The sequence below is a fragment of the Mustelus asterias genome, chromosome 17 (genome assembly GCF_964213995.1).
Source record: "Mustelus asterias chromosome 17, sMusAst1.hap1.1, whole genome shotgun sequence".
NCBI classification, from domain to species: Eukaryota; Metazoa; Chordata; class Chondrichthyes; order Carcharhiniformes; family Triakidae; genus Mustelus; species Mustelus asterias.
In genome coordinates this window covers 29,927,588-29,955,409 of record NC_135817.1, presented here as the reverse complement: position 1 = coordinate 29,955,409, position 27,822 = coordinate 29,927,588, and the positions used below count along the sequence as shown (strand labels likewise).

General features: G+C 39.3%; 1 protein-coding gene across 10 annotated transcripts; it reads right to left on the bottom strand.

Annotated features, from left to right (window-relative positions):
- Positions 1-1,532: 1,532 nt before the first annotated feature.
- klhl15 (kelch-like family member 15) lies at positions 1,533-27,457 on the bottom strand. 10 transcript variants are annotated; one of them, XR_013499897.1, is made up of 7 exons: positions 27,239-27,457; positions 26,581-26,622; positions 21,156-21,278; positions 20,929-21,044; positions 11,711-12,422; positions 4,864-6,039; positions 1,533-2,368 (listed from the first exon to the last, which is right to left on the bottom strand). XR_013499897.1 is itself a non-coding variant. In XM_078232457.1 (7 exons), the coding sequence occupies exons 4-7, from the start codon at positions 20,776-20,778 to the stop codon at positions 2,247-2,249; spliced, it is 1,884 nt and encodes a 627-aa protein (XP_078088583.1). In that variant the 5' UTR covers positions 20,779-21,044; positions 21,156-21,278; positions 26,581-26,622; positions 27,239-27,430; the 3' UTR covers positions 1,533-2,246. The 10 variants fall into 10 exon arrangements, 6 of the variants coding, with proteins under 6 accessions (XP_078088583.1, XP_078088579.1, XP_078088586.1 ...); XM_078232457.1 differs by having other exon boundaries at positions 5,007-6,039; positions 20,762-21,044; positions 27,239-27,430; XR_013499900.1 differs by lacking the exon at positions 21,156-21,278 and having other exon boundaries at positions 27,239-27,443.
- Between the last annotated feature and the right edge of the window lie 365 nt (positions 27,458-27,822).

Genomic DNA, 27,822 nt, shown 5'->3' with positions numbered 1-27,822 from the left:
TGTTTCTATAAACACATTGAAATTGGAAACTTTAATAACAAGTTCTCTGAGGAATTAATTCAACGGTGACCAAAAAGTAATTTGAGAGGAAGATCTTAAGCATCAGAAAAGCTAAATTTATGTCCAGCAAGATTACAACAATGCCCATGTCTTTACACTGGCAGAAATCCCGGGTTAACCTCCTAAAACTGAGAAATGTGGTATGTTGGTACAGATGCACCACATCATCCCTCCCCTACATTATTTTTTAAAATATCAATGAACGGATTGTGGTAAATTTTGCAATGAAATATGAAACCAAGAATGGTTACAAATTTGTAAGCTTAAGGAGAACAGCCTGCAGACAAATGTCAGTAAAAGCCACAAATAGAAAATACAAAATGCTGGAAAAACACGGCAGGTTTGGCAGCATCTGTGGAGAGAAACAGCGTTAACATTTCAAAACCTTCTTCAGAACAAGCATGAGCAATGTTTGAATGGTTGGGAAGCTATCCAATACACTAGGCATTACAACTATAACTGTCGCCATTTAGCATTGTACCTGGTGGACTTCTGGTTATTACCAATGCATTCATTGCCATTATATTCACACTTCCTTATCTTGAAAATAAAATTTTAACTTTTTTCTACTCTTGACCTGAAGACAGTAAGTTTGTGTATACCAGCAGCTCTCACAATTGACTGTTCATATTGTGCAAATCCAGTTAACAAGCAGACTATTTGACCAAGGGAAAAATCACAGCTAAACCAAATTCAATCAACAGCAAATACTCACTTGTGCACCTTTTCAGGAGGATGGCCGATCTTGTTACTATTCAACCCAAAAATTCTGAGGCCAGTTTCAATTACACCTGATGAGTTTAGTTTGTTCAAGAACTGACGAAAACTCAAAAATAAAACTTTTCTGGTCTTAATGGTGCAACAAGCCAAAAGACTGTTAATCCACTGAGAGCAATACTTTTTTTTAAGGACTGTAAACTACAGGCCCTGTTAGCTGAACAAAGATTTTATTCGACAAAACTACAAGTTACTCTAAATTTTTACATCAGGTGCAAATTTAAGGTGCGAGTAGTTAAAGTTAAAAGTTAAAGTTTATTTATTAGTCACGAGGCTTACATTTAAAACACTGCAATGAAGTTACTGTGAAATTCCCCTAGTTGCCACACTCTGGCCCCTGTTCGGGTCAATGCACCTAACCAACACGTCTTTCAGAATGTGGGAAGAAACCGGAGCACCCGGAGGAAACCCATGCAGGCATGGGGAGAACGTGCAAACTCCACACAGACGGTGACCCAAGCTGGGAATCGAACCCAGGTCCCTGGCGCTGTGAGGCAGCAGTGCTAAGAGTATTTAAAATGTTCAATTTCTCATTAAGAGTTATGTTACAGGTAGAAAGAGATCCACCCTATCACTATTGCAGCAAATAAAACAACATCTTTATTTTTACAGAGTATATTCATAAATTTAACATAGAAAAGAGACAATGACCAGGCAAATATACATGCCACGTTTAAAAAAAACTTGTTTCCTTAGTGAAATAAACATTTACTTAAACATTTCAATTGGGTAGAGGAGATGGGGGTAATTGGTTTAATCAAAATTATAAATACAATAAATTACAAAAAGCATTTGCATATGCAAATAAAATGTGAAAAACATTTGACAATGTCAAAAATTCTAAATGCACTCATCAGGAAATCACTTACTGGATTTCATAGACCATTTTTGAGATGAAATATGTAAAGATATTACACACTATCTTTTTTACTCGTCATCCAATGATCAGTTGACTACTGCCACTGTTGAAAACAATAATTGTATATTCACTGGTACATTAATAAGATACAAAATAAATACATTTAAACCCATTCTTCCTTCAAACTGAGAAATCAAGACAAGTTCACAAATATTATTTTTGGGATTCTTTCTGGCATTACTTTTAATGGGAATTAAGTCAACACATGTTGATAGATGTTCAACTGTTCAAGGAGGATTGACAAATAAAGGAGTCATTTTTAAAAGTCAACTCTTTTATTTAACACTTTTTACAATTTTTACAAATATCTTCAGCTTTAAAAAGTCACAAAATATTTTTTGCACTGATTAAGTGGGTATTTGAATATTTTGTATATTGTACGGTAGTGTGGTTCCAATTTTTCCAGTGAGGATATAGTTAATATAAATAATAAGACATGAACATTCAGTCAAACAGTTAACATGTAAATGCATTCCAACTTGGGTCTGTCTTAGGCTGCAAGTGCTACTGCCTGCTCCTGCCGGTAAAGGTGGCCCCCTGCACCAACAGAACAGCTGGTCCATGTCTCTACAATGACCAGAGATGAGTAGGCTTCAAGTAGGAGAATAAAATCTAAAAAAAATGTTACAGCATTTAAGAAAACTATAATTTATTTTGTTGTATTTTAATTACACTGGCTGCATTTGTGAAATAGTCCAAGAACAGCCCAACATTTATGATTTACAATCTGTTTCAAATGTAGAAAAACCTCCCTTTTACTCAAAACCTTAATGTATTAGAGAAGCTTAGGTTTACTGTGCTTTGCAGTGCCCCAATTTAGTCACAATGGAACAAAATGATTTACTTAAAGAATCCTTGCAGACTGATCTTACTCTCACATTTAGTTTGTGAACACAGGCACTTAAAACTCCTGGGACAACAGTTTGAATGCTCAGTTTCTTACAGTTACCAAAATGCTCATGAAGCTAAAGAAATAAGTATTTTCCAATTGCTAACTACAAGATCTTTAAATTATTGTTATTTTTTAAATGCACAGGACATCTGGCTTGTACACAAATAGAGTCATCCCATTAACAGAGCGTAAAGTCTCCAGGCACCAAAATGTGAGCTACATATACTTCTGTACACCACAAGGTCTTTTCTTATGACTAATTTATGGATTGATTCAATTTCTTCCCCCCTCATCCTACACACAAGTACGTTTCTCAAATCTTTATTATAAATTAGCCTCATCTGAAGGCTTGATATAAAAAGCGGACTACTGAATACAGGGAGTTGGGTGTTAAAAGAAATGGTAACTTACAGTCTAGCAGATAGACTTATATTAGTGGAAATGGAATCTATAAAACAAGCAAGATGGTTGTTTGCAAATGTGCATCCTACTGAACTGGAACACAGATTGTAAAGTGACAAGGATGGTTAGTCACCCTCACAGAATTAATGAACATTGCCTGTTGATTTATAGATATCACCTTGTAACGGAGAGGTCTTAAAATTCAGATTGCTTAATTGCTACAACAATAACTTCAGTGATATTTTTTTTAAAACATTTTAATTTTCCGTAGCACAAATTTTCAAGACTACAGCTAACTAAATACACTTCATTTGGAAGCTTGATGCATCCACTTTGCCCAGAGTGAAAAATAAGATTCAGTATTTACATTGCAACACTTTTTACACTTCCTGATTTTTTTTTGTCCCTTTACATTTTTTTGATAAATCTTCTAGTTTTCCTACAATCAAATCCATGACTTTTTTTGGTTTCCAGAATGGTTAAAATGGTAGACGTGTCCAATATTTTTAAATAAGCTTTGAGTCACAAAGAGAAACAAAGATTGTTACAAATGTGCAAGATAAATTGTTCAAGCTGCAAAAGGTTTACTGCCCATTCTAGAATAACTGATGGCATGGAGATGGTACTAAAATGTACATTTACATGCATTTTGAAAAACGGCTTGTTCTTAGAACAGAACATTTTTTTCTTTTTAAAACAGAAGCCTTTCCAGTGTTATCACCATCCAAATACAATACAGTTCATTTCAACTCAAATCGATGTGAGACTTGTTTACCCGACTTCTGTAGTTCTACTGAAAACTTACCATATTATCTCAAACCCTATATTCACACAAAGGTGATGAAGTTTAAACATACAAAAGATGCAGTGACCTAATAAAGGATTTACCAGCAATCCTTTCTTAAATGAGCTTATACGATTAAGCTATTTGTAGGATACAATTCACACTGGAGTTTAAGTTTCCAGGGCTGTCCTTTGGAAACTCTAAAAATATAACTTTTACGTTGCAGATAAATGTAAAAACCAAAAGATTGTATTCATGTTAAAGCTTATGAAAAGGTAACACAAAAAAATCTGTTAAACACAGGTTTATATACAGAAGGAAACTCAAAATTTCCTTCAAGAAGTTTCATTTCCCCAAAATAATTGGCTGATTCACTCTAAAATTCTCCTAGCAGCATCTTTTTCCTCCATGCCCTCCCTACCTCCCACAAACCCCAGAAATAGTTTTCCTATTTGGCTCTTGTGGTCTCTGTTTCCTCCTGCATTAAAGTAACTGCACATGGGGTATTTTCATAATGTTACTGTCCGAATTAATTCATTATTTGATGGGTGCATAATTCTGAGCCAGAACAATCAAACCATGAAAGACATCACGGAAAACTTGCTTCCAAATTCATGAGAAGAAAGATTTTAGTGGAAAGGCCAAAGTTGATGCTAGAATTATAAACATGAAAGGAAACTAAAAGGAAAAAAATGATTAAAATGGCCAAAAAAATCAGGTAAGGTCTCCAGAAATTGTACCAGTTACTAAGCGTGCCAAGCTGATGATGCGAGGCTATCAAGGGGCAAATTGTAAAATACAGTTACAAACGTAAACTTCCCCATTCACAACTAATGATTTTTTTAAAAAGTTAAATGGTAGAGAATTAATTAATCTAAAATCTTTTATAGATTTTGACAAAGACTACATCTAATAAAGTTAAACAAAAAATAACACTGAACTGCACATAAAAGACGTACACAGCTTCTTCTTTTGGCATCTTGTATTTCAAGGGCAATACTTTTTCAATACTGCATAACTTGCTCTCACCCAAATCCATTAAAGATCTACTGTTTCCCCTCCAGCTGATTAGTGTAATGTAGCCATAGCCACGTCTTAGGTACATCTCCGAACATGCTCCAATATGAAGTCAGGAAAGTAAAGGCTGCAGACTTGCAAGCCATCCAGCTTACAAGGCATCCTTGGGTATTCATCTTCTTTCCACTTATTTTCTTCTGGATCGAAGGTAAGTATGGAGTCACTATACTGGCCATTGTAACAAAGGCCACCAAGAACTATTATCTGCTTTTCAACAACTGCCACCCCATGTCCACTTCTACCTATGGGCATTGACGCTAGGATGGTCCACTGGTCAGTATCAGGATTATAAACTTCTGTGGATGGACAGCCTTGAGACTCAAAAGATGCCCGTAAAATCACACACACCCCGCCAAATACATAGAGTTTCCCATTGTGGGCTATCATCTTATGAAAGCAGCGTGCATAATTCATTTTGGCCTTGTTCTCCCAACATGTTGTAACCACTTGTGTTCTCCTTGTCCGCTGTTCTACAGTCCCTTCCTTACTGGGATCAAATACACACACTTGTTTAGAGGTCGAAGAGGACATTATGCCACCAGTTATGTATAGCTTATTGTTGAGAACTGTTCCTTCATGGCCATATTTATTAACTGGATATGGATCAATGAATTCCCATTTGTTTTGTGTTATGTCATAACGTTCTGTTGAGTAAAAGGTTTCATCTCTCGTTCTCCCTGCCACAGCATAGATAAATTTTCCAATGATGCCAACAGCAAACTCAGATCGAGGGACGGACATATCAGACATTCTCAACCATGAATTTTGTCGGGGATCATACCTGAAAACTTTGGAAGAGGCATGAAATTCGCCATCAGGACCCAATTCTTCCCCTCCCAATAGAAACACAAAGTTGTTCACTACTGCAAGACAATCAGGTCGCAGCGGTACTTGTGGACCCTCCAGTTCCCACCAGACCCTTGGCCTGTGCAACAGAAGAATCTTGCTATTCACCATGCTATGTCCAATCATTCCTCGGAAAACTGCAGTTTGTGCCTTGGCAGAGCGAATGTGATTAGATCTCATCTCCAGAAGAGGCTGTTGATTAATGTTCTGAAAGTAACTTAAAGCCTGCTCAACCTCAAATCGAAGCTGCCGTGAGTAGCGATAAAATTCAGATGGTTTCACCTGAGAAGAAATGAGAACATATAATAACATGGTGACAATTTGGAAATAGGAAAGATTAACTTTAAATAACAAGAATACCTCTGCTCCAATCTTCAGTTCACTTCTAAATTCTAATATAATTAGTACTTACAATAAGAAGTCCTTGCCCAATAAAATGACCAATTGCAGCAATCAAAATCAAAGCACTAGACTTCACGGTTGTGCAATTTTAGGAGACAGACAGACTTTGGCATAACATTGCAATCCAGCCTTCACACACTAGTTAGCAATAGCAAAGGGCGTAAACTACGCACAAGTACAATGTGCAAGTAGTGATGTAAAATCTAATTACACAGCACATATGTTACTGCAGACTGTTTAGAGGGGTAGTGGCTCTGTCACAGAAAAGTAGAAACTTCATGTTGCTCTTTCCGCCCCAAGTACTTTACAAATGAATATGACCAAAGTGTGATAAAATACATCTATTAATATTTAGTCTATGTTGCATCAACTCTGAGAAAAGAACTGTGCAGCTGGATCAAATTTTCTTCAGGAAATTAAACCTCAGCAATGGCAATATTTTAGATTTTTTAACTTTGCCACCATGCTTTGTTCTTAATGGTTTAGTTATCAAGTCACTATGGCATGTGGAGGTTAGAACTGAATTGCTCTATATTAAAAACTTAAATATCTGACCATCTCCAACATAATCTAGATATTTAATACTGTAGGGAATGGAAAAACATTTACGTAGTCTCGCTTAAATATTATTTTGACGTCACATATCAACTTTTCCTTCTGAAAGTACAGCAACAATTATGTTCTGCCATATGGATTCAACTGAGAATGTGTGATAATATCCTTTGTTATTTACATAAATTGATGATAGGATCAGGGATTTTATATTTCACAGACTTTGGACAACATTGGTTCACATCAGGAAATAATATACACTTGTGCAAAAATCTGGGGACAGAGAAAGAGAACAGCTGGAATGCTACAACAAAATACCCACACACATTGACCTGGACTGGCTTTGCCTAGTTAATACAAAAGAAATTAAAAACTATAATACAAAGCAAGTTTGCTTTTTACTTCTTGCACAAAATTTCAGTCACATGCAACAATCAACATACCCACCACCTTCACTTTCATAAATAAGTAGCCTGTGACTGCAATGCAAACACTCCCTACAACCTTCTAATGTAAACATTAGAAATTGGCCTAAACTGTTTCTTCCACAAGAAATAATTCCATCCACAAAAAACCTTTTACGGTTCTTCATTGTCTGATTCCTCGATGGAATGACAAGTTGAATTTGGTACTTTCTTGAACTTTAGAAAACAGCATAGGGATGGGCAGATTTCCCACCTAACGCTTTATGTGATGTCATAAGATTTGGCGAAGGAATACTCAATGACACCTCATGTAAAATAATGAAATTATGTTTAAAATAAATGAAGAATGTGACAATTACATAATGACAAACAAGTCTCATTCTAAATGGAAAAGGTATTGCTGCATATTTGCGTTCTCCACCCACCACAACTCCCCTTTGATAAACTTAGAGAATGAATACTGGCAACTGAGGCTAGCAGCATCACAGTTAAGACCATGCTTGTCATCACACACCTTCAGAAAAGGGAACTTGATATGCGATCAAAAAAACTGAAGCCTTGGTTGATTTTTCCTATTCATGGCTAGGGGTTGAGAGAGCAAACTAAGGATGCTGAGATCACTCTCACGCAAATTCACAAACTATTCACTTTTTAAGAAAAAATCCTTTAGGAGTACCCAACGTTTTATTTCCTCTTACTAATACTCTTCCTCTGAAGAAAAGTGCTGGAGGTAGCTGAAACTCTCACTCGTAAAAACTTTAAAATATGTTGCGGATATCTTAGAAGCTTGCAACTTTTAATAAATAGCTCACTGAAAAGTTTTCCACAACACCTGCATGGCAACCCCCTAAGGATGGGTCACATGTGGATGGTGTACTAACATCTCAAGAGCTGAAGCTTAGTGCTTGCCAAAAAAAATGAAAGAACTATTAAAACTCAAAATAGTTGCAAATCTGGGATGTAAGGGTCACTGTGCCAAGCATTCAATTCATAAAAATACATTTGAATTAATCCTTCAAAAATATTTATTTCAGCACCGAGCCATTCCTAGCATGTCTGGTTTTAGAAGTTAGCCAATAAAGTGCACAAGTCCCAAAGTCCAACAAAACATTTAACCTGAGGAGAGAAAAAACAAGTTTAAAAAGGACTATGTTTATGAATCAACAGAAGCAATTCACTTTTCTTTGGAGGAGAGCAGTTGTGGGGAATTAAGGGAGGCAGTGATGCAGGAAAAGATATTGCAATTCTAAAGCTGTAGTATGGTATCCAACCTACTCATTACTTAAACAACATCACAACTGTTTTAATAGGAAGAACTTGCTGCTTACGCAACCTTAAATATGAGCAGGCCATAATAATTACTTAGCAAAATGAGCATTTGAAATGAAAGGAAGTTGGTAAAGAGATAATACTGCCCATTTAAAACTGGACGATAAAGCAGCAAAGAATCCTTTTTATTAGCATGGATGGATAGGAGAGAACACAGATTGAATGTCTGAAAGTCAGATAGTCTTTGGTATCATTTTGTTGCATCTGAATGCATGATAGTATACATATTAAGGTGGAATTTTGAACGTGTGAAAACTCTGGATTAATATAGCTAGCCTCATGCTACAGTTGTTTTATCCTAGTAATAATTTAACTTCAATACACAAAATTGCATCATTTTTGTGGGAAAAGAAAACAAAGTCCTGGTGCTTTTTAGCATGACCAAAATTAAAACGCACCATTTAATAATTTTCCTCTTCTCAAAGTAAGACTGGTCAGGTTTTGAAAAATTCAAGTACAATTGACTGTGATACTACTTCAAGTTACCTAGTCAGCCTCACGTGGAAAAACCTCTCATACTCCATGTTTTGTTATGGTTGATCAACTGGTTAATTCAGGAGGTAGGGAGGAGATACAGAAATCAAACAGTAATAAGACCCTCTGTAATTATGAGGAAAGTTCCAAATTAATTTAAAATATGAAAACTATGTTATCATGTCTTTCTTCCTCGGATTATGGCCAATCTTATTTATTACACAGTCTGCGCAAATTGGCACATTGTGTTCCAATCATTCTTAAAGCTTGTGTTTTAGTTACACTCGTTATGTACAAATAAATGCACAAAGACTTACAGGCTAGGTTGGTATCCCCAGTACAAATGCTCTCCACACTTTGATGTGTGCTGGGAGTATCAGTCCACGCCACACGACTGGTGTGTTACTGCAAAAGGTGAGCTGTATTAGAGTAAAAGTGTGTGTCCTGTCCCTTCCCTCCCTCCCACCACCAAATGAAACACCAAACAAAAACAATAAACACATCTATTTTGCTCAAGAAAGTTTCTGTAATTAAATCAACAACACAAGTGCGTACATTTTCACATACAAGATGAATGGTAATTACAGACACTAAAAGTGGTATATTTACTCTGCTTCCTTCATTCCCACCTCACCAAATCACAACTTTGAAAAACAGTATCTGTAACATGTGCCTTCGATTGATAACAGTGGAACCATCTTAAGCTCAATTCTCACCTGCCTGAGAACATTTCCGTCTCAACCCAATCATTCACCATCAGTATTGGCTGATTGAAATATAATAGGGCAGAACCTACTTTAAGCAGAGAGGAATCACCAGCTCACTGTGAATAATGTACTGCATTTGACTACAGGCATCTAGTGATCACTTACAGCTAGAAACCCAGGGTTGATGGGATATGTCAGCTGCAGGCTGTTATTAAACTGCACCATTCATGTCATATTAGAACAGCAAAGTCAGCTTGAATATTAATCAACTCAACTGGATGTATGGACGCAAAAGTGCTGAGTAATTCATTGAATTAGCAAGTTATATTCTTTGAGCTACAGGCTCTAAAAGTGATCACTGCTGATAATGCTGGTTTAAAAAGGCTGACAGGTGGTATTTAAATTTGAAAATCAAAATGGTTCTGTTTGTGGCTTACAAAACTTTGAAAGAAATTGGATCTCCTATGAACTGATCATTAGCTATTTGTGGTGCAGAGCTCAAGATGTTGGAGGAAGATGAGTAAGTAAAGGGAAGAGGGAAGAGCACAGGCTCAAGCTTCCACTTTATTACAATCATGCTGCTAACAATTAAAAGGGAGGAGAAAATTAAAATTCACACTCAGCAGACCATTCCTCTGGTCTCCTAATAGGTACCCACACAGCAACTCTCATATCAATCCACTTGGTTGCAAGAAGTGCGTAGCTTGGGAGAGAAAAATAATTGATCTTAAGTGTGCTCCACTGTATTTCTTAACTACAAGAATTATCGTACTTACAGAAGTTATAACCAATTGTATTGCAATCATTCCACACAAACATTGGAGACAGATCAGGACATTTCTTGCTAAAATAGAACTATATTAAATTGTGTGTGCAGATTTAAATACACACAAGTACAAAAGGGTACATAATTGTCCTTTAAAGGGAATAAGCCCAACCAAGACCTGTCTGAATTCAAATCTCCTGAGCTTTCTATGTTCATTCAATTCCTCTGAATTCATGGTGACTATGACATGCACAAATTTAACAGCTTTGGCAGAGTTTGCTAGGATGCTTGCAGATCCAACAAAGTAACTTAACAGTCTCCTGCTGCACACAAAAGTTCCCAACATGTTAATGCAAGATTTTGAACACAAACACACTTGGACCCCTCTCTATAGTTGCACTGTAAAAAGGAAATGGCAGGACCACGAGCAAACAGCAGAAAAATAAAACAAAACCATAAAATGATTGCTGAAAAGCAAGGTTCTTCTGTGAAGTTTAAAAAAAAGATCAGTTGATTTCACCAAAGTTGTAAATAACGCCGGTCAACCAGATAACCAACCAAAGCCAGGTGGATAGGCCAATTGTATAGGGATATTTTGTTGAGAATGTCAACTATGTGATCTGATGCTGACTCTTAACCCATGATTAGTTGCCCTTCCGTCTTATCGCTTTATACTAGCAGGTGGATTCAGGACCACTCTAGTTCACTCCCAGTTCCACATAAAATAGAGTTTACAGACCAGTGACTAAAAAACTCCCTAGAATCTGCTTCTCAAGAATCCAAGGTGTTTGTGCTGCCATCCTCAATCAACAATGCATCAGAGATGGGAAGCACTCTTGTTTGAAAGGAAGTTTTAAAGTAGGGCTTTAGAGCTTTTACTACAAAGCTTAATATAACTGCTTGCTTTACAGTAACATTCCGAAATCTATCTTCTTCCCCAAATGTATCAACAAGAAATCAATTCTATATCAAAGCATCTTATCTATATTTTTGTTTTTCTTAAAATCAAAAAACTTTTACATCACAGTACAATATGCCATGCAAAACGTTATTGTAATCTTATTTTTCATAAATGTCGTTAAGTCACTCCATGATACAAGAAGCCTGCATAATCTGCAACCGCATAAAGCAACAGCTAAAAAGTGAAGAAAGAAGCGAAAAAAAGCAAAGAGTAATTGCTAACGATAACAGATCAGCAAGCTAAAGCAAAGAGTAAATGGACTCTGACTGATATTTTCCCCACAGCACACAGTGGTCTAGCTAAATGATTCTTGGTTACTGCTTTCAAACATACTAACCTTTTCCAAAACGTTTGTCGTATTCATCAGACAAAACCTGACATTCTGAACAATGGTATCTGTGTGCCTCCAACGGCTTCTGTCATGTCGCAGCCAGGCCTGCGCAGCCTCAAAAAGCTCAATCTCTGGGAATCGGCTCAGCTGATCATTCTCCAAACATGACAAAAGCTTTTCAACACTCAAGTAGGACAGAAAGTCAGCTCGGGACATGAGTGGCACGAAATTCTCAAGGAGGAACTTGTCCAGCTGTTCTTGGATACCGTCTATATTAACACTGAAATCATCCAAGAGCCGCATGATTTCTGCGCAGTTATCCAAGCAGATTTTTGACAACAGGAAAGAACAGCAGAATTTCACCACTTCAGTCAACTGGACATACATGGCTGCCTGCAGGATCTCATGGACAGTGCTCATGTTCAGTTCAATGGAGCCATAATACATAAACTGAAGCACATGACTAAAACCTGTTGGAGTCAGTCCTTTAAGGTGAATCTTGTTCTGGTCCCGCTCCCTCATGTCAGCTGTGAACATTATTCGAAAGTAGTCACTTTGTGTAGCCAGTAGTGCCTTGTGAGCTTGGAACTGATGGTCCTCAATTACAAGTGTGACATCAAACAGCAATCCCTCTTCATACAGGGTTTTAAACCCTGAAGAAACACAGGAGTCATGAACAGAAGAGTTGTACACATCCACGTTTCCTGCCATTAATACCCTGAAACAGTCAAAAGGATGAATCTTAATATGGATTAATACATTTAATCTTTAAAAAATCCGATAGAATTAGTGGCCACAAGTGCTCACCCCAGCTGCTGCTCCCTTCTCTTGACAACTATAACCTCTGACGTAGCACAACGCTCATGCTTGCTGCTATATTTTAGAAATTTAACATTTATATCAGGCTAACAAAATAAAACTAACAAGTGCTTTTATATACAGTTGTCAAGGATTTAGATCAGACTAACTAATTAGATCAGACCAAATAAATTAGTTACAGTAGCATTGATATTCACATCCACCCTCAGTCACTGCATTTGCTCAATTCAACCAAAGCGGAAAGTTTGATTTATTTTTCTAAAGTTCAAGAACATTCAACCCAAAGTTTTGCTCACCACCATCAGTTTGCATTTATACTGCTCATTCTTGATACAATACTCACTATTAGCCTCAGTGTCCACCATCAGTATCTTTTTATGGTGATTACTATTGCTATCAGTGTTTATTTCTAACCTAAATTTTTCAGTGATAGCCTGAAACGACTAACTGGGTTTTGAAGGATGTTTAGAATTCAATGAAATCACTTACTTCTAATTCCATCCTGGTTTTGCCCAACCCAGCAGAACAAAATGATTAACACACAATTAACATCCTGCTTTAGCTTTTCATTTCATCCATTTTTAAACATTAAATACAACATAATAAATATATCACATTTTTAAAAATTCATTTTAAAAAGAACGTCACCATAAAGTGACTAAAATCACTTAGTCACAGGTTTCAACCTTTAAACCAAAGCTTTCTGGCTAATTCTATAAGACCCTCGTCAGACCTCACTTGGAGTACTGTGCTCAGTCCTGGTCGCCTCATTACATGAAGGATGTGGAAAAGATTGAAAGGGTGCAGAGGCGATTTACAAGGATGTTGCCTGGATTGAGTGGCATGCCTTATGAGGATAGGCTGAGGGAGCTCGGTCTTTTCTCCTTGGAGAGATGTAGGATGAGAGGAGACCTAATAGAGGTATATAAGATGTTGAGAGGCATAGATCGGGTGGACTCTGAGGCTTTTTCCCAGGGTGGAAATGGCTGCTACAAGAGGACACGGGTTTAAGGTGCTGGGGTGTAGGTATAGGAGAAATGTTAGGGGGAAGTTTTTCACACAGAGGGTGGTGGGCGAGTGGAATCGGCTGCCGTCAGTGGTGGTGGAGGCAAACTCAATAGGGTCTTTTAAGAGACTCCTAGATGAGTACATGGGACTTAATAGGATGGAGGGTTATAGGTAGGCCTAAAAGGTAGGGATATGTTCGGCACAACTTGTGGGGCCGAAGGGCCTGTTTTGTGCTGTAGTTTTCTATGTTTCTAATTCTGATGTTCTCAAATATTCAGCATTAAACTGATATGCAAATACATAATTGAGACATTTAAATTCAAACAGACCTTTCTAAGAACAGAATCTTACAGTGCAGAAGGAGGCCATTCGGCCCATCAAGTCTGAACCCACCACAATCCCACCCAGGCCCTATCACCATAACCCCATGCATTTACCCTAGCTAGTCCCCCTGACACTAAGGGGCAATTTAGCATGGCCAATCCACCTAACCAGCACATCTTTGGACTGTGGGAGGAAACTGAAGCACCCAGAAGAAATCCAGACATGGGGCGAATGTGCAAACTACACACAGACAGTGACCCAAGCCGGGAATCGAACCCGGGTCCCTGGCGCTGTGAGACAGCAGTGCTAATCACTGACCCAGGTTTGATTCCCAGCTTGGGTCAGTCTGTGTGGAGTTTGCACATTCTCTTCATGTCTGCATGGGTTTCTTATTCAGTGTTATTTAACAAAACAGCAAGTTTCTTTTCCCAAAGAAAAGTGTTTTGTGCACAATTGTAATAGGTTCCCATCTTCAACACCGGGCATTAACTTGGCAGACTCGATCACCCTGTTATGCAGTCTACCTTATTTTATGCCATTCAAATTAGTGTCATGAGAATTATGAAAATCAGACAAATTATATAATGAGCTGACAATTAAGTCTACCAGATTACTGCACAGGTGGAGAAGGTAGAACCATTTGAATTTTTTGCCTGCTGGCAAAGTCACCTAGTACTCAGGAAATCTGAAGCTAAAGGGAGGTTGGAGACATGATGCCAGGATTCTAGTGCTTTAAAAACATTGCTTGTGAGGTCAGGAGAAGCAAAGTGTTTCCATCATTCCAAAAGCATATCTTCTGCTGCCGTCTGTCCCAACCCTCAGTCCAATAGGACTTGATCTTTCCCTCCTCCTGTGCTGCCACACTTCACGCCAAACACACACTCTTCTTTTGGGCAGCTCTTTAAACCCACTTGATGCAATTAGGACCTGGAGTTTACAGAGGATAACAGGTGGAAGGCTGGTCAGAAATACACTGTCATAGTCAAGAGGTAACAACGGTATAGATGAGTTTCAGCAACAGACGAATTGAGGTTGGGGCAGAATTGGTCAATGTTACGGAGATGGAAATAGGCAGTCTTAGTGATGACACGGATAATGCCAAATATGACACCTAGGTTGCAAACAGCATGGTTCAGCCTCAGACAGTTGCCAAAAAGAGGAATAGATTTACTTGCTGGAGAATAGAGTTTGTGGTGAGGATGGAAGACAATGGCTTTGACCTTCCCATATTTAGTTGGAAGAAATTTCTGTCCACAGCACTGGATAGCGGATAGGCAGTATGATAATTTAGAGACAGTGAAGGAGTCAAGAGAGGTGATGCTGAGGTCAAGCTGTGTGTCTTAATACGTGCGAAAACTGACAGCATGTCCAGGTTAGTGAACTTGAAATAAAGTTTCACAAGCATACGCTTGACCCAATTTATGAACATTTAGGAGAGGTTTCATTAGAAGCCAGCAACCATACAACTTCTGCACCCACCCAACTCGGAGTTGCTTCCTGACATTGCGGCCGGATTCAAAGACAATGCATGTTTTATGCATCTTGCATGTGTTAACATATTCAGTCAATTATTTTTCAAGTTTCTATTTGATGCCTTCATAGAAGCTGCAAATTAAGGTTTAATTTACTGTTTCAGGTAGACAAATTAAGTTGCTTCTGTAATTGGGAAAAAATATACACATTTCAGCCATCCCTGCCCCAACTCTGTAAATCAGTAAATCATTAAATGCAAAAAAAATTACCTTTCAAGTTGCATTTCATTAAGTGCCAATTTTAAACTTGAATTAACTTAGTAGCAGGGCTGTCAGAAAAAGTCACTGTCTGATCCTAAACCATGACAAGCAAAAAGATACTGCCTCACCAGAAACATAAAACAATAGCAAATCTGCTGCAACTTTAAATTATTCAACAGTTGAAATCCTAGCCAGGCCACTGTACATTTAGCTAGCAAAATAAGACAAATGAGTTGACTTCAACTTCAATCTATTCATTTTCTATTTAAAAAATTGATCTTTTTTGCTTTTGTTATCTAAAAAGGGGTGTACGCCTGCATTGTGATACTACAAGGTGCAAGTAAGTGGTTCTCACACTGTTAAGCAGGGCACTTTTTCAAGAAGAAAATAAACTTTTGCTGTTATCAAAGTTGGAATTCACCCGGTCTGGCTGTGTTTTCATTCTTTCAGAGTAACAAAAACACAATGCTGCTCAATTTCAATCTCCATTTTCTCACAACTTGTACCTAGATAGCACCTTTTATGAAAGGCACATCCCAACGCACAAGAAAATCTGTCACTGATCTGGAAAACAACTTTGGGAGGGTGAATAAAACCACAGCCAAAGTGATGGGTCTTGACATTATTTAAGAATGTGGAGAAAGAGGTGGCAATGTTTCAGGGAGAGCCTCACAATTTAGATTGAAGCTGTTCAGCACACTGTCATTAATGTGGAGAAAAAGGGTGGGGAAATGCATTGAAAGTTGGAATCGGAGGAACAAAACATCTGGCAGTAGATACAGGTTTCAAGAAGATGCGGAACTTAGATTACAATAAGTTCTAAATGTAAAATCCAGTTATGGCACATACGATGGCCAAACAGCCTCATACTGTTTTGAAATTTCAGTGATTCTATAACAGCGTTATTATGAAACACAAACAGATTTGATACATAAATCTTTGATGCTTCACACTCATTTTAACTACAATTGAATAGTAATTAACTAGCAAAAAGAGGAGCAACTCCTTATATATAAGACAGCATCTGTTGTCAGACACTGAATAAAGCCTATTAATAAGGCTCACAACAATTCTGGAAAGTACAACCAGGCATGATAATTGTTCTTCCTACTACAAATAGGCAGAAACTCTTGTCCGAGCATAGGTCTGTGGTTCTTTGCCCATTCAAGCATATTCCTGTACAGTAAAGTTGCAAAATCATAGAACAGTTTCAGCACAGAAGGAGGCCATTTGACCCAGGCTGGCTCTCTGGAAGAACACCAATTGAGAGACTGGTGCTCATGCAGGGCTTTAGTGTAGGGCAGGACATTACTTCAATCATACTGTTCATTTCTGTGCGCTGCAGTTTGTGGCAGTTAAAATTAAGTCAAAATTTGTGCTTTTCTTGGCATTTGTTTTTTTAAACTACATTCAGCTGCTGCATTTGTTCCTTTATTCATCTTAATAGTTCTACATATTAACATTATTTGTCTAATGCACACATGTACAGTGCTGCCACCTACTGCAATTTTGAGGCTTCCACTATTAAACCGACCATGTTCCTAACCTAAGCTCCCACTGTTCTGTTGCTGAAAGCCGATCATAATCAGGAGGTGCTAGTTTCAATTTCCCAGCCAGTCCTCTTTACTGCTGGGGCTGGTGTGCTTGCAATTACCAAGTTTGGAATCTTATGACTGTCAATGGGATATAATCCCACAGTGGTTATCTCAGCCAAACTCCGTCAACAAACACATTTCCAATATGAACCACTGAGCAGCATTCTGCAGCTGGAATTCTACCTGTTTTTCCATGAAGACAATCATTTCGCTAATTGAAAAATAATCTGTTCGCACCTATTGACAGAGGGGGGAAAAAGCAAGCCTCAACTCTGACCTTCAATGTGGCTGTTGTTAGCCAGTAATTAACTAGCAAGAACCGCATGAATGTGAACAGCAATTTAGACATCAGCTTTCCCTTTATGTGGGCATGCTCCTCAGTTTCACTCAACTGTCTCATGGCTGAGGATGACCGACTGTTAATTTAAAATGCTGGGGACAAATTCATTGTTTTCCATTGCCCCTTCCATAGAAGCAAAGCAGCTTTTTTGCTATTTAATACTAGCCTACCACAATTTCTGTTTCCCAAATATCACTAAAATGTTACTTTTTGCTGAACATTCCAATGTTTTTTCATTTATACTTTTATTTAGATTATTCTATAAATTGTATTTCAAAGCCACAATTTAGAAGGATGTTCAATAGGGTGCAGAAGAGATTTACCAAAACAGTACCAGGGACAAGGGATTGATTATATAGATAGACTGGAGAAACTGAAATTGTTCTCATTAGAGTAGAAAAGGTCGAAGAGGATATTTGATAGAGGTGTTTATAATCATGAACAGGTTGGATAGGATAAATAAAGAGAACAATTCCCAATGGCTGAAGGGTTGATAATCAGAGGGCACAAATTTAATGCAATTGACAAAAGAACTGGAGGTGACATGAGAAACACTTTATGCAAGAAGTTGTTTGAATTTGGAATGTATTGTTTGAGAGTGATGGAAACAGATTCAATTGTAGCTTTTGAAGGGAATTTGGCAGGTTAATAACGTGAAACAGGAAAGAAGGGCTGTGGGGTATGAGTGGAGGAGAGACACTAACTGAAATACTCTTCAAAAACAGCCCTCAAATGGCCTCCTTCTGTGCTGTACTACTCTATGATTCTATGAAGAAACAAGCTGAAAACCTCAATTCTCTTATGATTCTGTACAAGTTTTCAGAAGAAATTATGTTCAAAACGGATTAGAGAGATCTGCAAGCCAGTGACTCTCCCTCAAATGGGTACTCCTTATATTTTGCTAACAGTTATGAAATATGATTGTCATGCTGTTCCAATCTGGAAAAAAAAGGCATGATGTGGAATAACTTACAGGTAGAAAAACGTCTTTACATTTCTTCATCTAAGCATATGGTTATGGCACTGGAGGTCATGTGTGTCCATGCCACTCTATGCAATAGCAAATCAGCTAGTTTCACCCCCTCCCTGCCATTTCCCCGTTGACCTGCAAAAGATTTCTGCTCAGATAATTATCCAATTTTCTCATGAAAGCCCTGAACGAATTTTCTCCATCACATTTGCAGACAGTACATTCCAAGTCCTAACTACATGCTGTGCAAAAATGTTTATCCTCACCTCACCTTTGCTTATTTTGGTATTTACCTTAGATCAGTATCCTCTGGATCTCGATCTTTCTGCCAGTGGGTACAGTTTCTCCCTATTTACTCTACTCATGATTTTGAACTACCTCTCAACCTCATCTTCTCAAAAAAGAACAGCTCCAGATCTGTCAGTATTTCCTGGTAACAGGAACCCTTCACTCTGGAATCATTCTTGTAATTTTTTTTGCACCCTCTCTAATGCCTTTGCATTCTTCCAAAAGTGTGGTACCCAGAATTGGACACAATGCTCCAGGTGAGGCTGACCCAGTGTTTAACATAACTTGCCATAACCTCCTTGCTTTTGTACTCGATTTATAAAGTCCACGATCCATTATACCTTACACTTTCTAAACCTGCCATACCACATTCAATAATTTGGGCACATATAATCCCCCAGGAGACTCTACTCCGCACCCTTTTTAATAAATGTATCCTTTATTTCATACTGCCTCTCCTTGTCCTTCAAACAAAAATATCACATCACACTTGTTGGCATTAAATTTCATCTGCCATGTATTCACCCGTTCCACTTTGGAAGTCTATCACTTTCTTCCTCAGTTCACAATACTTCCAAGTTTTGTGTCATTGCAAATTTTGAAACTATGCCCTGCATACTCAAGTCTAGATCAAGAAAAGCAATGGTCCAAGTACCTATCCCTTGGGAAACACGCTAAATATCTTCCTTCAACCAAAAAACTGCTATGCTGTTTCCTGTCACTCTGTCAACTTTGTATCTATGTTGCCACCATCCCTTTTATTTCATGGGATTTAGCTTTGCTAACAAGCCTATTATGTGGCACTTTATCAAATGCCTTATGGAAGGCGACGTACATCACATTAACCATATTATCCTCATCAACCCTCTCTATTACCTCAAAGAACTCGAGCAAGTTAGTTAAACATGATTTGCCTTTAACAAATTCCTGCTGACTTTAATTAATTAACACTTGTGCAAGCAACTTAATTTTGTCTTAGATTATCATTTCTACACTCTTTCCCACCACTGAGGTTAAACTGACTGACCTATGGTTGCTAGGCTGATCCAGGCCAAGCATTTTGTAGTTCCCCAGTCCATCTCATTTAGTCCAGATGACTTATGAACTGAGTACAGCCAGCCTTTCTAACATTTCCTGTTTACCAATTTTTATCCCACCCAAGATCTCAAGTACCTCCATTTCATTATTGCGTTGGTTGCATCTTCTTCCTGGGTGAAGGCAGATACAAATTACTTGGTTAGCATCTCAAGCATGTCCTCTGATGTATAAATTTCCTTTAGTGTCTCTAATTGGCCCCAAACCCTTCTTTCACTACCTATATGCTTATGGAAACTTTTGGATTCCCTTTCTGGCTTGCTGCTGCCAGTCTCTTCTCATACTCTCTATACTTCTCATTATTTATTTCACTTGCCCTCTGAGCTTCCTATAGTCAGCCCAGTTCTTGCCTGTATTATATCATACACACCCTTTTTTACCACCTTCATCTCACTCATGCTCTCTTTCACTATCTAGTGAGTTCTATTTTTGTTCTACCAAGCCTTTTGTGAAAATGGCACACTAACTTTGAAAGAACAGCATGCACAAGTCACATTCCACCACATTGCAGATTTTCTTTTAAAAAACTACTTATATACCCACCAGATAATTTGGTGGCATACTAAGTGAGAAACAGGACTGTGACCAGATTTCCCGATACAAAAAGGTCTTATTTCCGCCAGGTTGCCTTCGGAGGGTATTTACCATAAGAATGAAAAAAGGTTTTTTGAAACCTCTGTGGCTTCAGGTCGCACAGATACCCTAAAACAGGGCAGGGAGTGGTGCACTGTTAATAATGATTACATATACCTCCCACATTTATACACTAATGCATTTAACTATTATTTGCATGCGCGTTGACAAGATTTGTTAATTTGTTTGACTTTTGACTGTCTGAAATGTTTAATCATAGAGCGCTCAATAGCAAGGCAACACTGCATCTACCTCACAGCTGTGGGCATGGCTCCAGAGGTGCCCACTTGACACAGCCCAGAGGTGAGGAGCAAGTAGGCATCATCAGTACTTGGCCAGGCTGCTTGTAAGAGAGATTGTATGACTGGAAATAGCACACCAATCTCATCAAAAGAGGAAATATCTGACAGTCGTCTCACCCTGCTGCAAGTGCACCTTCTGTTGGATGAGCGTGGAGTAACATTGATGAAACCCGTGAGGATGTCCGCAGACCCAACCGTCCTGTGCTCCTGCCCAAAGGAGGCTCCACACTAGTCTGTATAGAGAGAAAATGATAATAAGTTTGCATATGGTTTCCTAATTCAATTCAAATGACTAACCCCTAATGTTTTTATGACAGAGATAAAGCCTAAAAGGACATATTTACAGTTTTCCTGTTTTCCCAAATTGGTTCCCCTTTCTTGGTTTCCTGGCTTGCTGCAGCCATCTTACTTTGTCCAAGCAGCTACTTTTCGTATCTTGAGTTGAAACTTTGTGGCAAGTTGATTAACTGTGGAGGAAATCACATTCAAGCTCAATCCTACACTTTACCATCATCCAAACATGTACTATCCAAGGGGGGTCACTTGACAGCATTGAATTTATTCAGCAAAAAATGGCCATATATTTCCCCGATTAAGAGCAGTTACCCCAACGCAATTGAACATGGGCACTTAATGAGGTGTATTTACCCACTCAACTATCAGAAAATGCAAATGTTAGGCTTCTTAAAACTATTTTACATTTGCCAAGCTAAAACTAAGAAACAAACCACTAAGCACACAAGGATTAACACTGAAATGTCAAGTCTTTTAAGGAATTATAATTGATATATTTTGATGCTTTGAAGCAGGCATGCCTACATTATAGCACTTGGGTCATATGACTCACAAAGCTCTGCCAATTCAGTTATTTTCTGTTTATATTTCGTACCCAGTTTTTTGTCCTGTTTCAGGTTGGACATTTGAAAATGGTTGTTAAACTCCTCGTGAAGAAATCTTATATCAGAATATTAAATCAGGCTACCACAGTTTGTGATAGTAACAGGAATACTATTAAGGGAACGGTAGCATTGTGGTAATGTTACTGGGTTAATAAACCAAAGGCCTGGACATGAGGCTCCAGAAACATGAGTTCAAATCCAATCACAGCAGCTGGAGAATTTAGATTAGACCTCGAATAAAATGCTAGTCTTGTTAATGGTGACCATGAAACCATAGGATTGTTGTACTAACCTATCTGATTCACTAATGTTCTGGAAGGAATGAAATCTGACGTCCTTAACTAGTCTGACCTACATGTTATTCCAGGGGCATAACAGTGGGTTGACACTTAATTGCCCCCTGAAATAGTCTCGCAACTCAGGTGTTTCAAACTGTTACAAAAAAGTCAAACACCAATAAAATCAGACAGACCACCCAGCATCTAACTAGGCATGGGAAATGACAAAGGTATACACTGCCAATCAATCCTCCAAGTCCTCCGCAGTAACCACCAGATCTTGTCCCATAGGCCCGTCAAGCCTGACATCGTCATACTCACAGAATCATACCTTATAGCTAATGTCACTATCCCTGTTATGCTCTGGCGCTAGTACAGACCTAACAAAGGTGGTGGCAGATTGGTATACATCCTCAGCAATGGGGGAAACCAATGCATCAGTACAAAAGACAAGGCAGAAGCACATGCAATCATCTTTAGCCAGAATTACCAAATGGATGATCCATCTCAGCCTCCTCCCGAGGTCCCAGCATCAGATGCCACAGCTAACTTGACTATCTCCACTAAATAGTAAGAAAAGGTATTGGATATCAAAAGGCTATGAGCCCTGCCAACATACCAGCTGAAGTTATGAAAACTTTTGCTCCAGAACTGGCCACACCCCTAGCCAAACTGTCTAAGTGCAGCTACTGTACTAACATCTATTTGGCAACATGGAAAATTGTCCAGGTATGTCCTGCCAAAAAAAAAACAGGACAAGCCCAATCAAACCATTTACTGGGTTTCCTCAATCAACAGTAAAGTGATGGTAGCTCTCCTGATAGTGCTATCAAGCAGCATTTTATCAGCAATAACTTGCCCATCAATGCACAGTTTGGGTTTCCCCTAGGACAACTTGGTTAATGATCTCATTGCTGCCTTGATCTAAAGGCCAACAAAAGAGCGGAATTCAAGAGGTGAATCAAGAATGACAACCCTTGACATAAAGACAGCAATGGACTCAATGTGACATCAACCTCACAAAAACCACAAGAAACTACAAAAGGTCTTGAGTGTAGCCCAATCCATCACGCAAACCAGCCTCCCATCCAGAGACTCTGTCTACACTTTCTGCTGCCTCGGCAAAGCAGCCAGCATAATTAAGGACCCCACACACTCCGGACATCCTCTCTTCCACCTTCTTCCTTCGGGAAAAAGATACAAAAGTCTGAGGTCACGTACCAACCGACTCAAGAACAGCTTCTTCCCTGCTGCTGTCAGACTTTTGAATGGACTTACCTTGCATTAAGTTGATCTTTCTCTACACCCTAGCTATGACTGTAACACTACAGTCTGCACTCTCATTTCCTTCTCTATAAACGGTATGTTTTGTCTGTATAGCACACAAGAAACAATACTTTTCACTGTATGGTTATATATGTGACAATAAATCAAATAAAAAATTATAGTCAGTGAGAATCAGGTAAATTTTTTGTTGATGATTGCACAATGTTCAGCATTATTTGCAACTCCTCAGATAGTGAAGTAGTCCATGCCCATTTGCAGCAAGATCTAAACAACATTCAGGCTTGGGCTGATAAGTGACAAGAAATACAAACTAGGAGTAGGCCATTCAAGTCTGCTCCGCCATTCAATATAAACATGGCTGATCTCAATGATTTTCTTGCTCTTGCCTCATAGTCCTTGATGCCATTCAATTTTTATTAAAGTATCCATCTCTTGAATATATTCAGTGACTTGACCACCACAGCCTTCTGTGGCAGAGAATTCCACAGGTTCGCAACAATTTGTGCGAAGATATTGTTCCTCGTCTCATTCCTAAATCGTCCACCACGTATCCTGAGATGGTGCCACCTGCTTCTAGATTCCCCAACCAGGGAAACATAGAAAATAAAAGCAGGTTAGACCATTCGAGTTTGCTCCACCATTCAATATCATGGCTGATCATCCAACCTGATCCTACCTTGCCCCCATATCCTTTGATCCCATTTGCCCCAAGAACTATATCTAACTCCTTCTTGAAAATGCTTTGGCTTCAACTGCTTTCCGTGGCAGTGAATTCCACAAGCTTACAACTCTCTGGGTGAAGAAATTTATCTTCATCGAAGTCCTAAAAGGTTTACCCTGTATTCTTAAGAATATGACCCTTGGTTCTAGACTATCCCACCATCAGGAACATCCTTCCTGCATATACCCTGTCTCGTCCTGTTAACATTTTATTGGCCTCGTTCTTCTGAACTCCAGCGAATATAATGCTAAGTGACTCAATCTCTTCTCATATGTCAGTCCTGCCATCCCAGGAATCAGCCTGGTAAACGTTCGTTGCAGTCCCTCTACAGCAAGAACATCCTTCCTCAGATAAGGAGACGAAAACTGCACACGATATTCCAGGTGTGGGGCCTCGCCAAGGTCCTGTATAACTGCAGCAAGACATCCCTGCTCCTGTATCAAATCCTGTTGCTATGAAGGCACCATACCATTTGCCTTCTTTACTGCCTGCTGCACCTGCATGCTTACCTTCAGCGACTGGTGTACAAGGACATGCAGGTCTTGCTGCACATTCCCCTCTCTCAATTTATAGCCATTCAAATAATAATCTACCGTCCTACTTTTGCTACCAAAGTGGATAATCTCTCATTATACTGCATCTGCCATGCATTTGCCCACTCACTCATCCTGTCCAAATCACACTGAAGCATCTCTGTAGATACAGCTCACCCAACTTTGTGTCATCTGCAAATTTGGATATATTACATTTAGTCCTCTCTCTAAATTAATATATTTGTGAATAGGTGGGGTCCTAGCACTGATTCCTGTGGTACCCTACTGTCACTGCCTACCATTCGGAAAAAGGCCCATTTATTCTTTGTTTTCGGCTGCCAACCAGTTTTCTATCCATCTCAATATACTACCCCGAATCCCACTTTAAATCTACATGCTAATCTCTCATGTGGGATTTTGTTGAAGCCTTCTGAAAGTCCAAATAAATCACATCCACTGGGTCCCCCTCATCAACTCTACTAGTCCACTGGGGCAGCCGGTGGCAGAGTGGTTAACACTGCTGCCTCACAGTGTCAGGGACCCAGGTTCGATTCCCAGCTTGGGTAACTGCCTGCAGAGTCTGCACGTTCTCCCCGTCTCAGCGTGGATTTCCTCCGGGTGCTCCGGTTTCCCCTCTCAGTCCGAAAGACGTGCTGGTTAGGTGCATTGGCCATGATAAAATTTATCTGAACAAGTGCCAAAGTGTGGTGACTAGGGGATTTCCACAGTAACTTCACTGCAGTGTTAATGTAAGCCTATTTGTGACGCTAATAAATAAATATAAACATAGGTGACCAAAACTGCAAATAATTTTCCAGATAGGATCTGATTAGCTTTACGTAGTAACAAAACACGTTTTTTGATTTGTATTCTATCTCTGTTAATGCAACCCAGCATATTATTTGTCTTTGTAAAGCTAAACCATTGATTTCTCTTTTTCCGAATCAGCATGCTGTATCTCTGTTCCATTTAACAAAAACTTCCTTTTATATATGTTTCTGCATTCAATCATTTCTGAAACCTATTTGAGAGTTGCAGAGTGCAGAATCTCAATAACATAAATGACTCTGTCCTGAATCTTTGGTTCATCAAAGAAACGGATTGCTTTTTCACTGCAGGATTTAATGGGATATGGGGATTTTCACACAATGCAGTGTTAATGTAAGCCTATTATGACACAAATAAATAAAGTTACATACTCAAAGAATTCCAGTAGATATGTCAAGCATGATTTCCATTTCATAAATCCATACTGACACACTGTCCGATCCTGCCACTGTTTTCCAAGTGCTCTATTATAGAATCTTTGATAATAGACTCTAGAATTTTCCGCATTACCAACGTCAGGCTGACTGGTCTGTAATTCCCTGTTTTCTCTCTACTTCTCTTTTTAAAGAGAGAGATTACATTAACTAGCCCTCAATAAAAACATCCTCCCTGTATCTAATCTGTCCAGCCCTGTTAGAATTTTATATGTTTCAATCAGATCTCCTCTTATCATTCTAAATTCCAGTGAATACAGGCCCAGTCAAACCACTCTCTCCTCATAGAACAGTCCCGCCAATCCCTGTATCTGCCCACTGAATCTCTGCTGCACTCCACCTAAGGCAAGTATATAATTTCTTATGTAGAGAGGCCAAACTGCACACAATACTCCAGGTGTGGTCTTGCCAAGGCCAAAGCTCATCACCAACTTCTTAAAGGCCAGCACAGGTTCAATTCCATCCTTGGGTGACTGTGTGGAATTTGCACATTCTCCTTGTGTCTGCATGGGTTTTTCATCTGTAGGTTAGCCATGGTAAATGCATGGGGTTACGAAGATAGGGCAGTGGGGGGGCCTGGGTAAGATGCTTTTTCATAGACTCAGTGCAGATTCAATGGGCCAAATGGTCCCCTTCTGCACTAAGGATTCTATGGATTTTAATCCAGGATGGGCAACAAATGCTAATCTTGCCAAAGACATCCACACCCCATGAGTGAACAAAAGAAAACCGCACTAAGCATGACCCTCAATATCATTTATACAATATTGTAATCTCAAGAGTTAATACCAAATATCTTCCTCAACAACTTGCCAGCGTGATCCTTGCAATCTGAAATTCAAAATGAGATTTGAAGAATATAAAATTTTAAAATGTTATGATTACAATGCCAGGTTGCCCTGCAAAGCATTTTCTTACAAGATCACAAGTAAAACATCAGAAATTAAAGTTCAGCATTTATTCGCCTAAAATAATTCTGCGTTTCTAAAACAAAATTTGTTTCAACACATTTGAGTGCATTACATTTCATTTGAATCCCGGTTATCTAAGGGAAACCAGTGGGTTTAATGAAGTTCAGCCATGTACGAAAATCTAATGTTTAAAAATAGACTGGAAGGGCCAACCTCAGTAACTTTCATTTAAAAATACATACAACAAATTAAGTGATCCACAAATGGCGAGAGTCAGGGTAAAAAAGTATTTTTCTAAGAACAAACTCTAGTCCCCAAGTTTGACCCTCAATTTGCTCTTTAGAATTTATACTAAAATTAGAAAATAAACAGGTGTTTCTCACTCTGGGTCGCACAGTCCAGGCAGCTGCCTACTACAAGACAGACCAAATGATGGGAAATGTTTGAACTGAAAGCTAACGCCCGTTAACCTGTCTGCAGTAAGGGCAGTCGCTGTGCCGAGCAGATTTCCCGGGTGGTGCACGCCTCACACTCACCAACATCAGTAGCTGCCGCTCCGCATCCACAATTTACCCCTCCCTTTAGAAGCAGCTCCTGGGGGGAGCCGGCGCTGTCTCTTCTCCGCGCTCGGCCTCTCTCGGCGCTTAACCGCCAACGACGTTGGCGCCGTTTCCCCCCACCCCCGAAACTGAGTGTCAGCTCCAGCCTACCGCCGCCATCTTCTCTTCCACCGGGTGCACTGCCAATGGCGCCTCGCGTCACTTCCCGCAAGCCGACCAAAACAACAGCGAGCACTTCCGGGTAACCGTCTTCCCACGCGGCCTGCGGGAGGGCGGGGCCTGGAGTTCAGAGCAACCGTCTGTGGGCGGGGCCTGGAGTTCACAGCAACCGTCTGAGGGCGGGGCCTGGAGTTCAGAACAACCGTCCAATAGCGGGGCATGGAGTTCACAGCAACAGTCTGAGGACAGGCAAAAGGGGCGGGGTTTGGATCGCAGGACGAAGTGGGCGGGGTCTGGGGTCCCGGGCGAAGGGGGCGGGATTTAGATGAAGGAGCGGGGTCGAGAGATCAGAGCGAAGGGGGCGGGGTCTGGACCTACAGGCGCAGGGGCGGGTTCTGGAA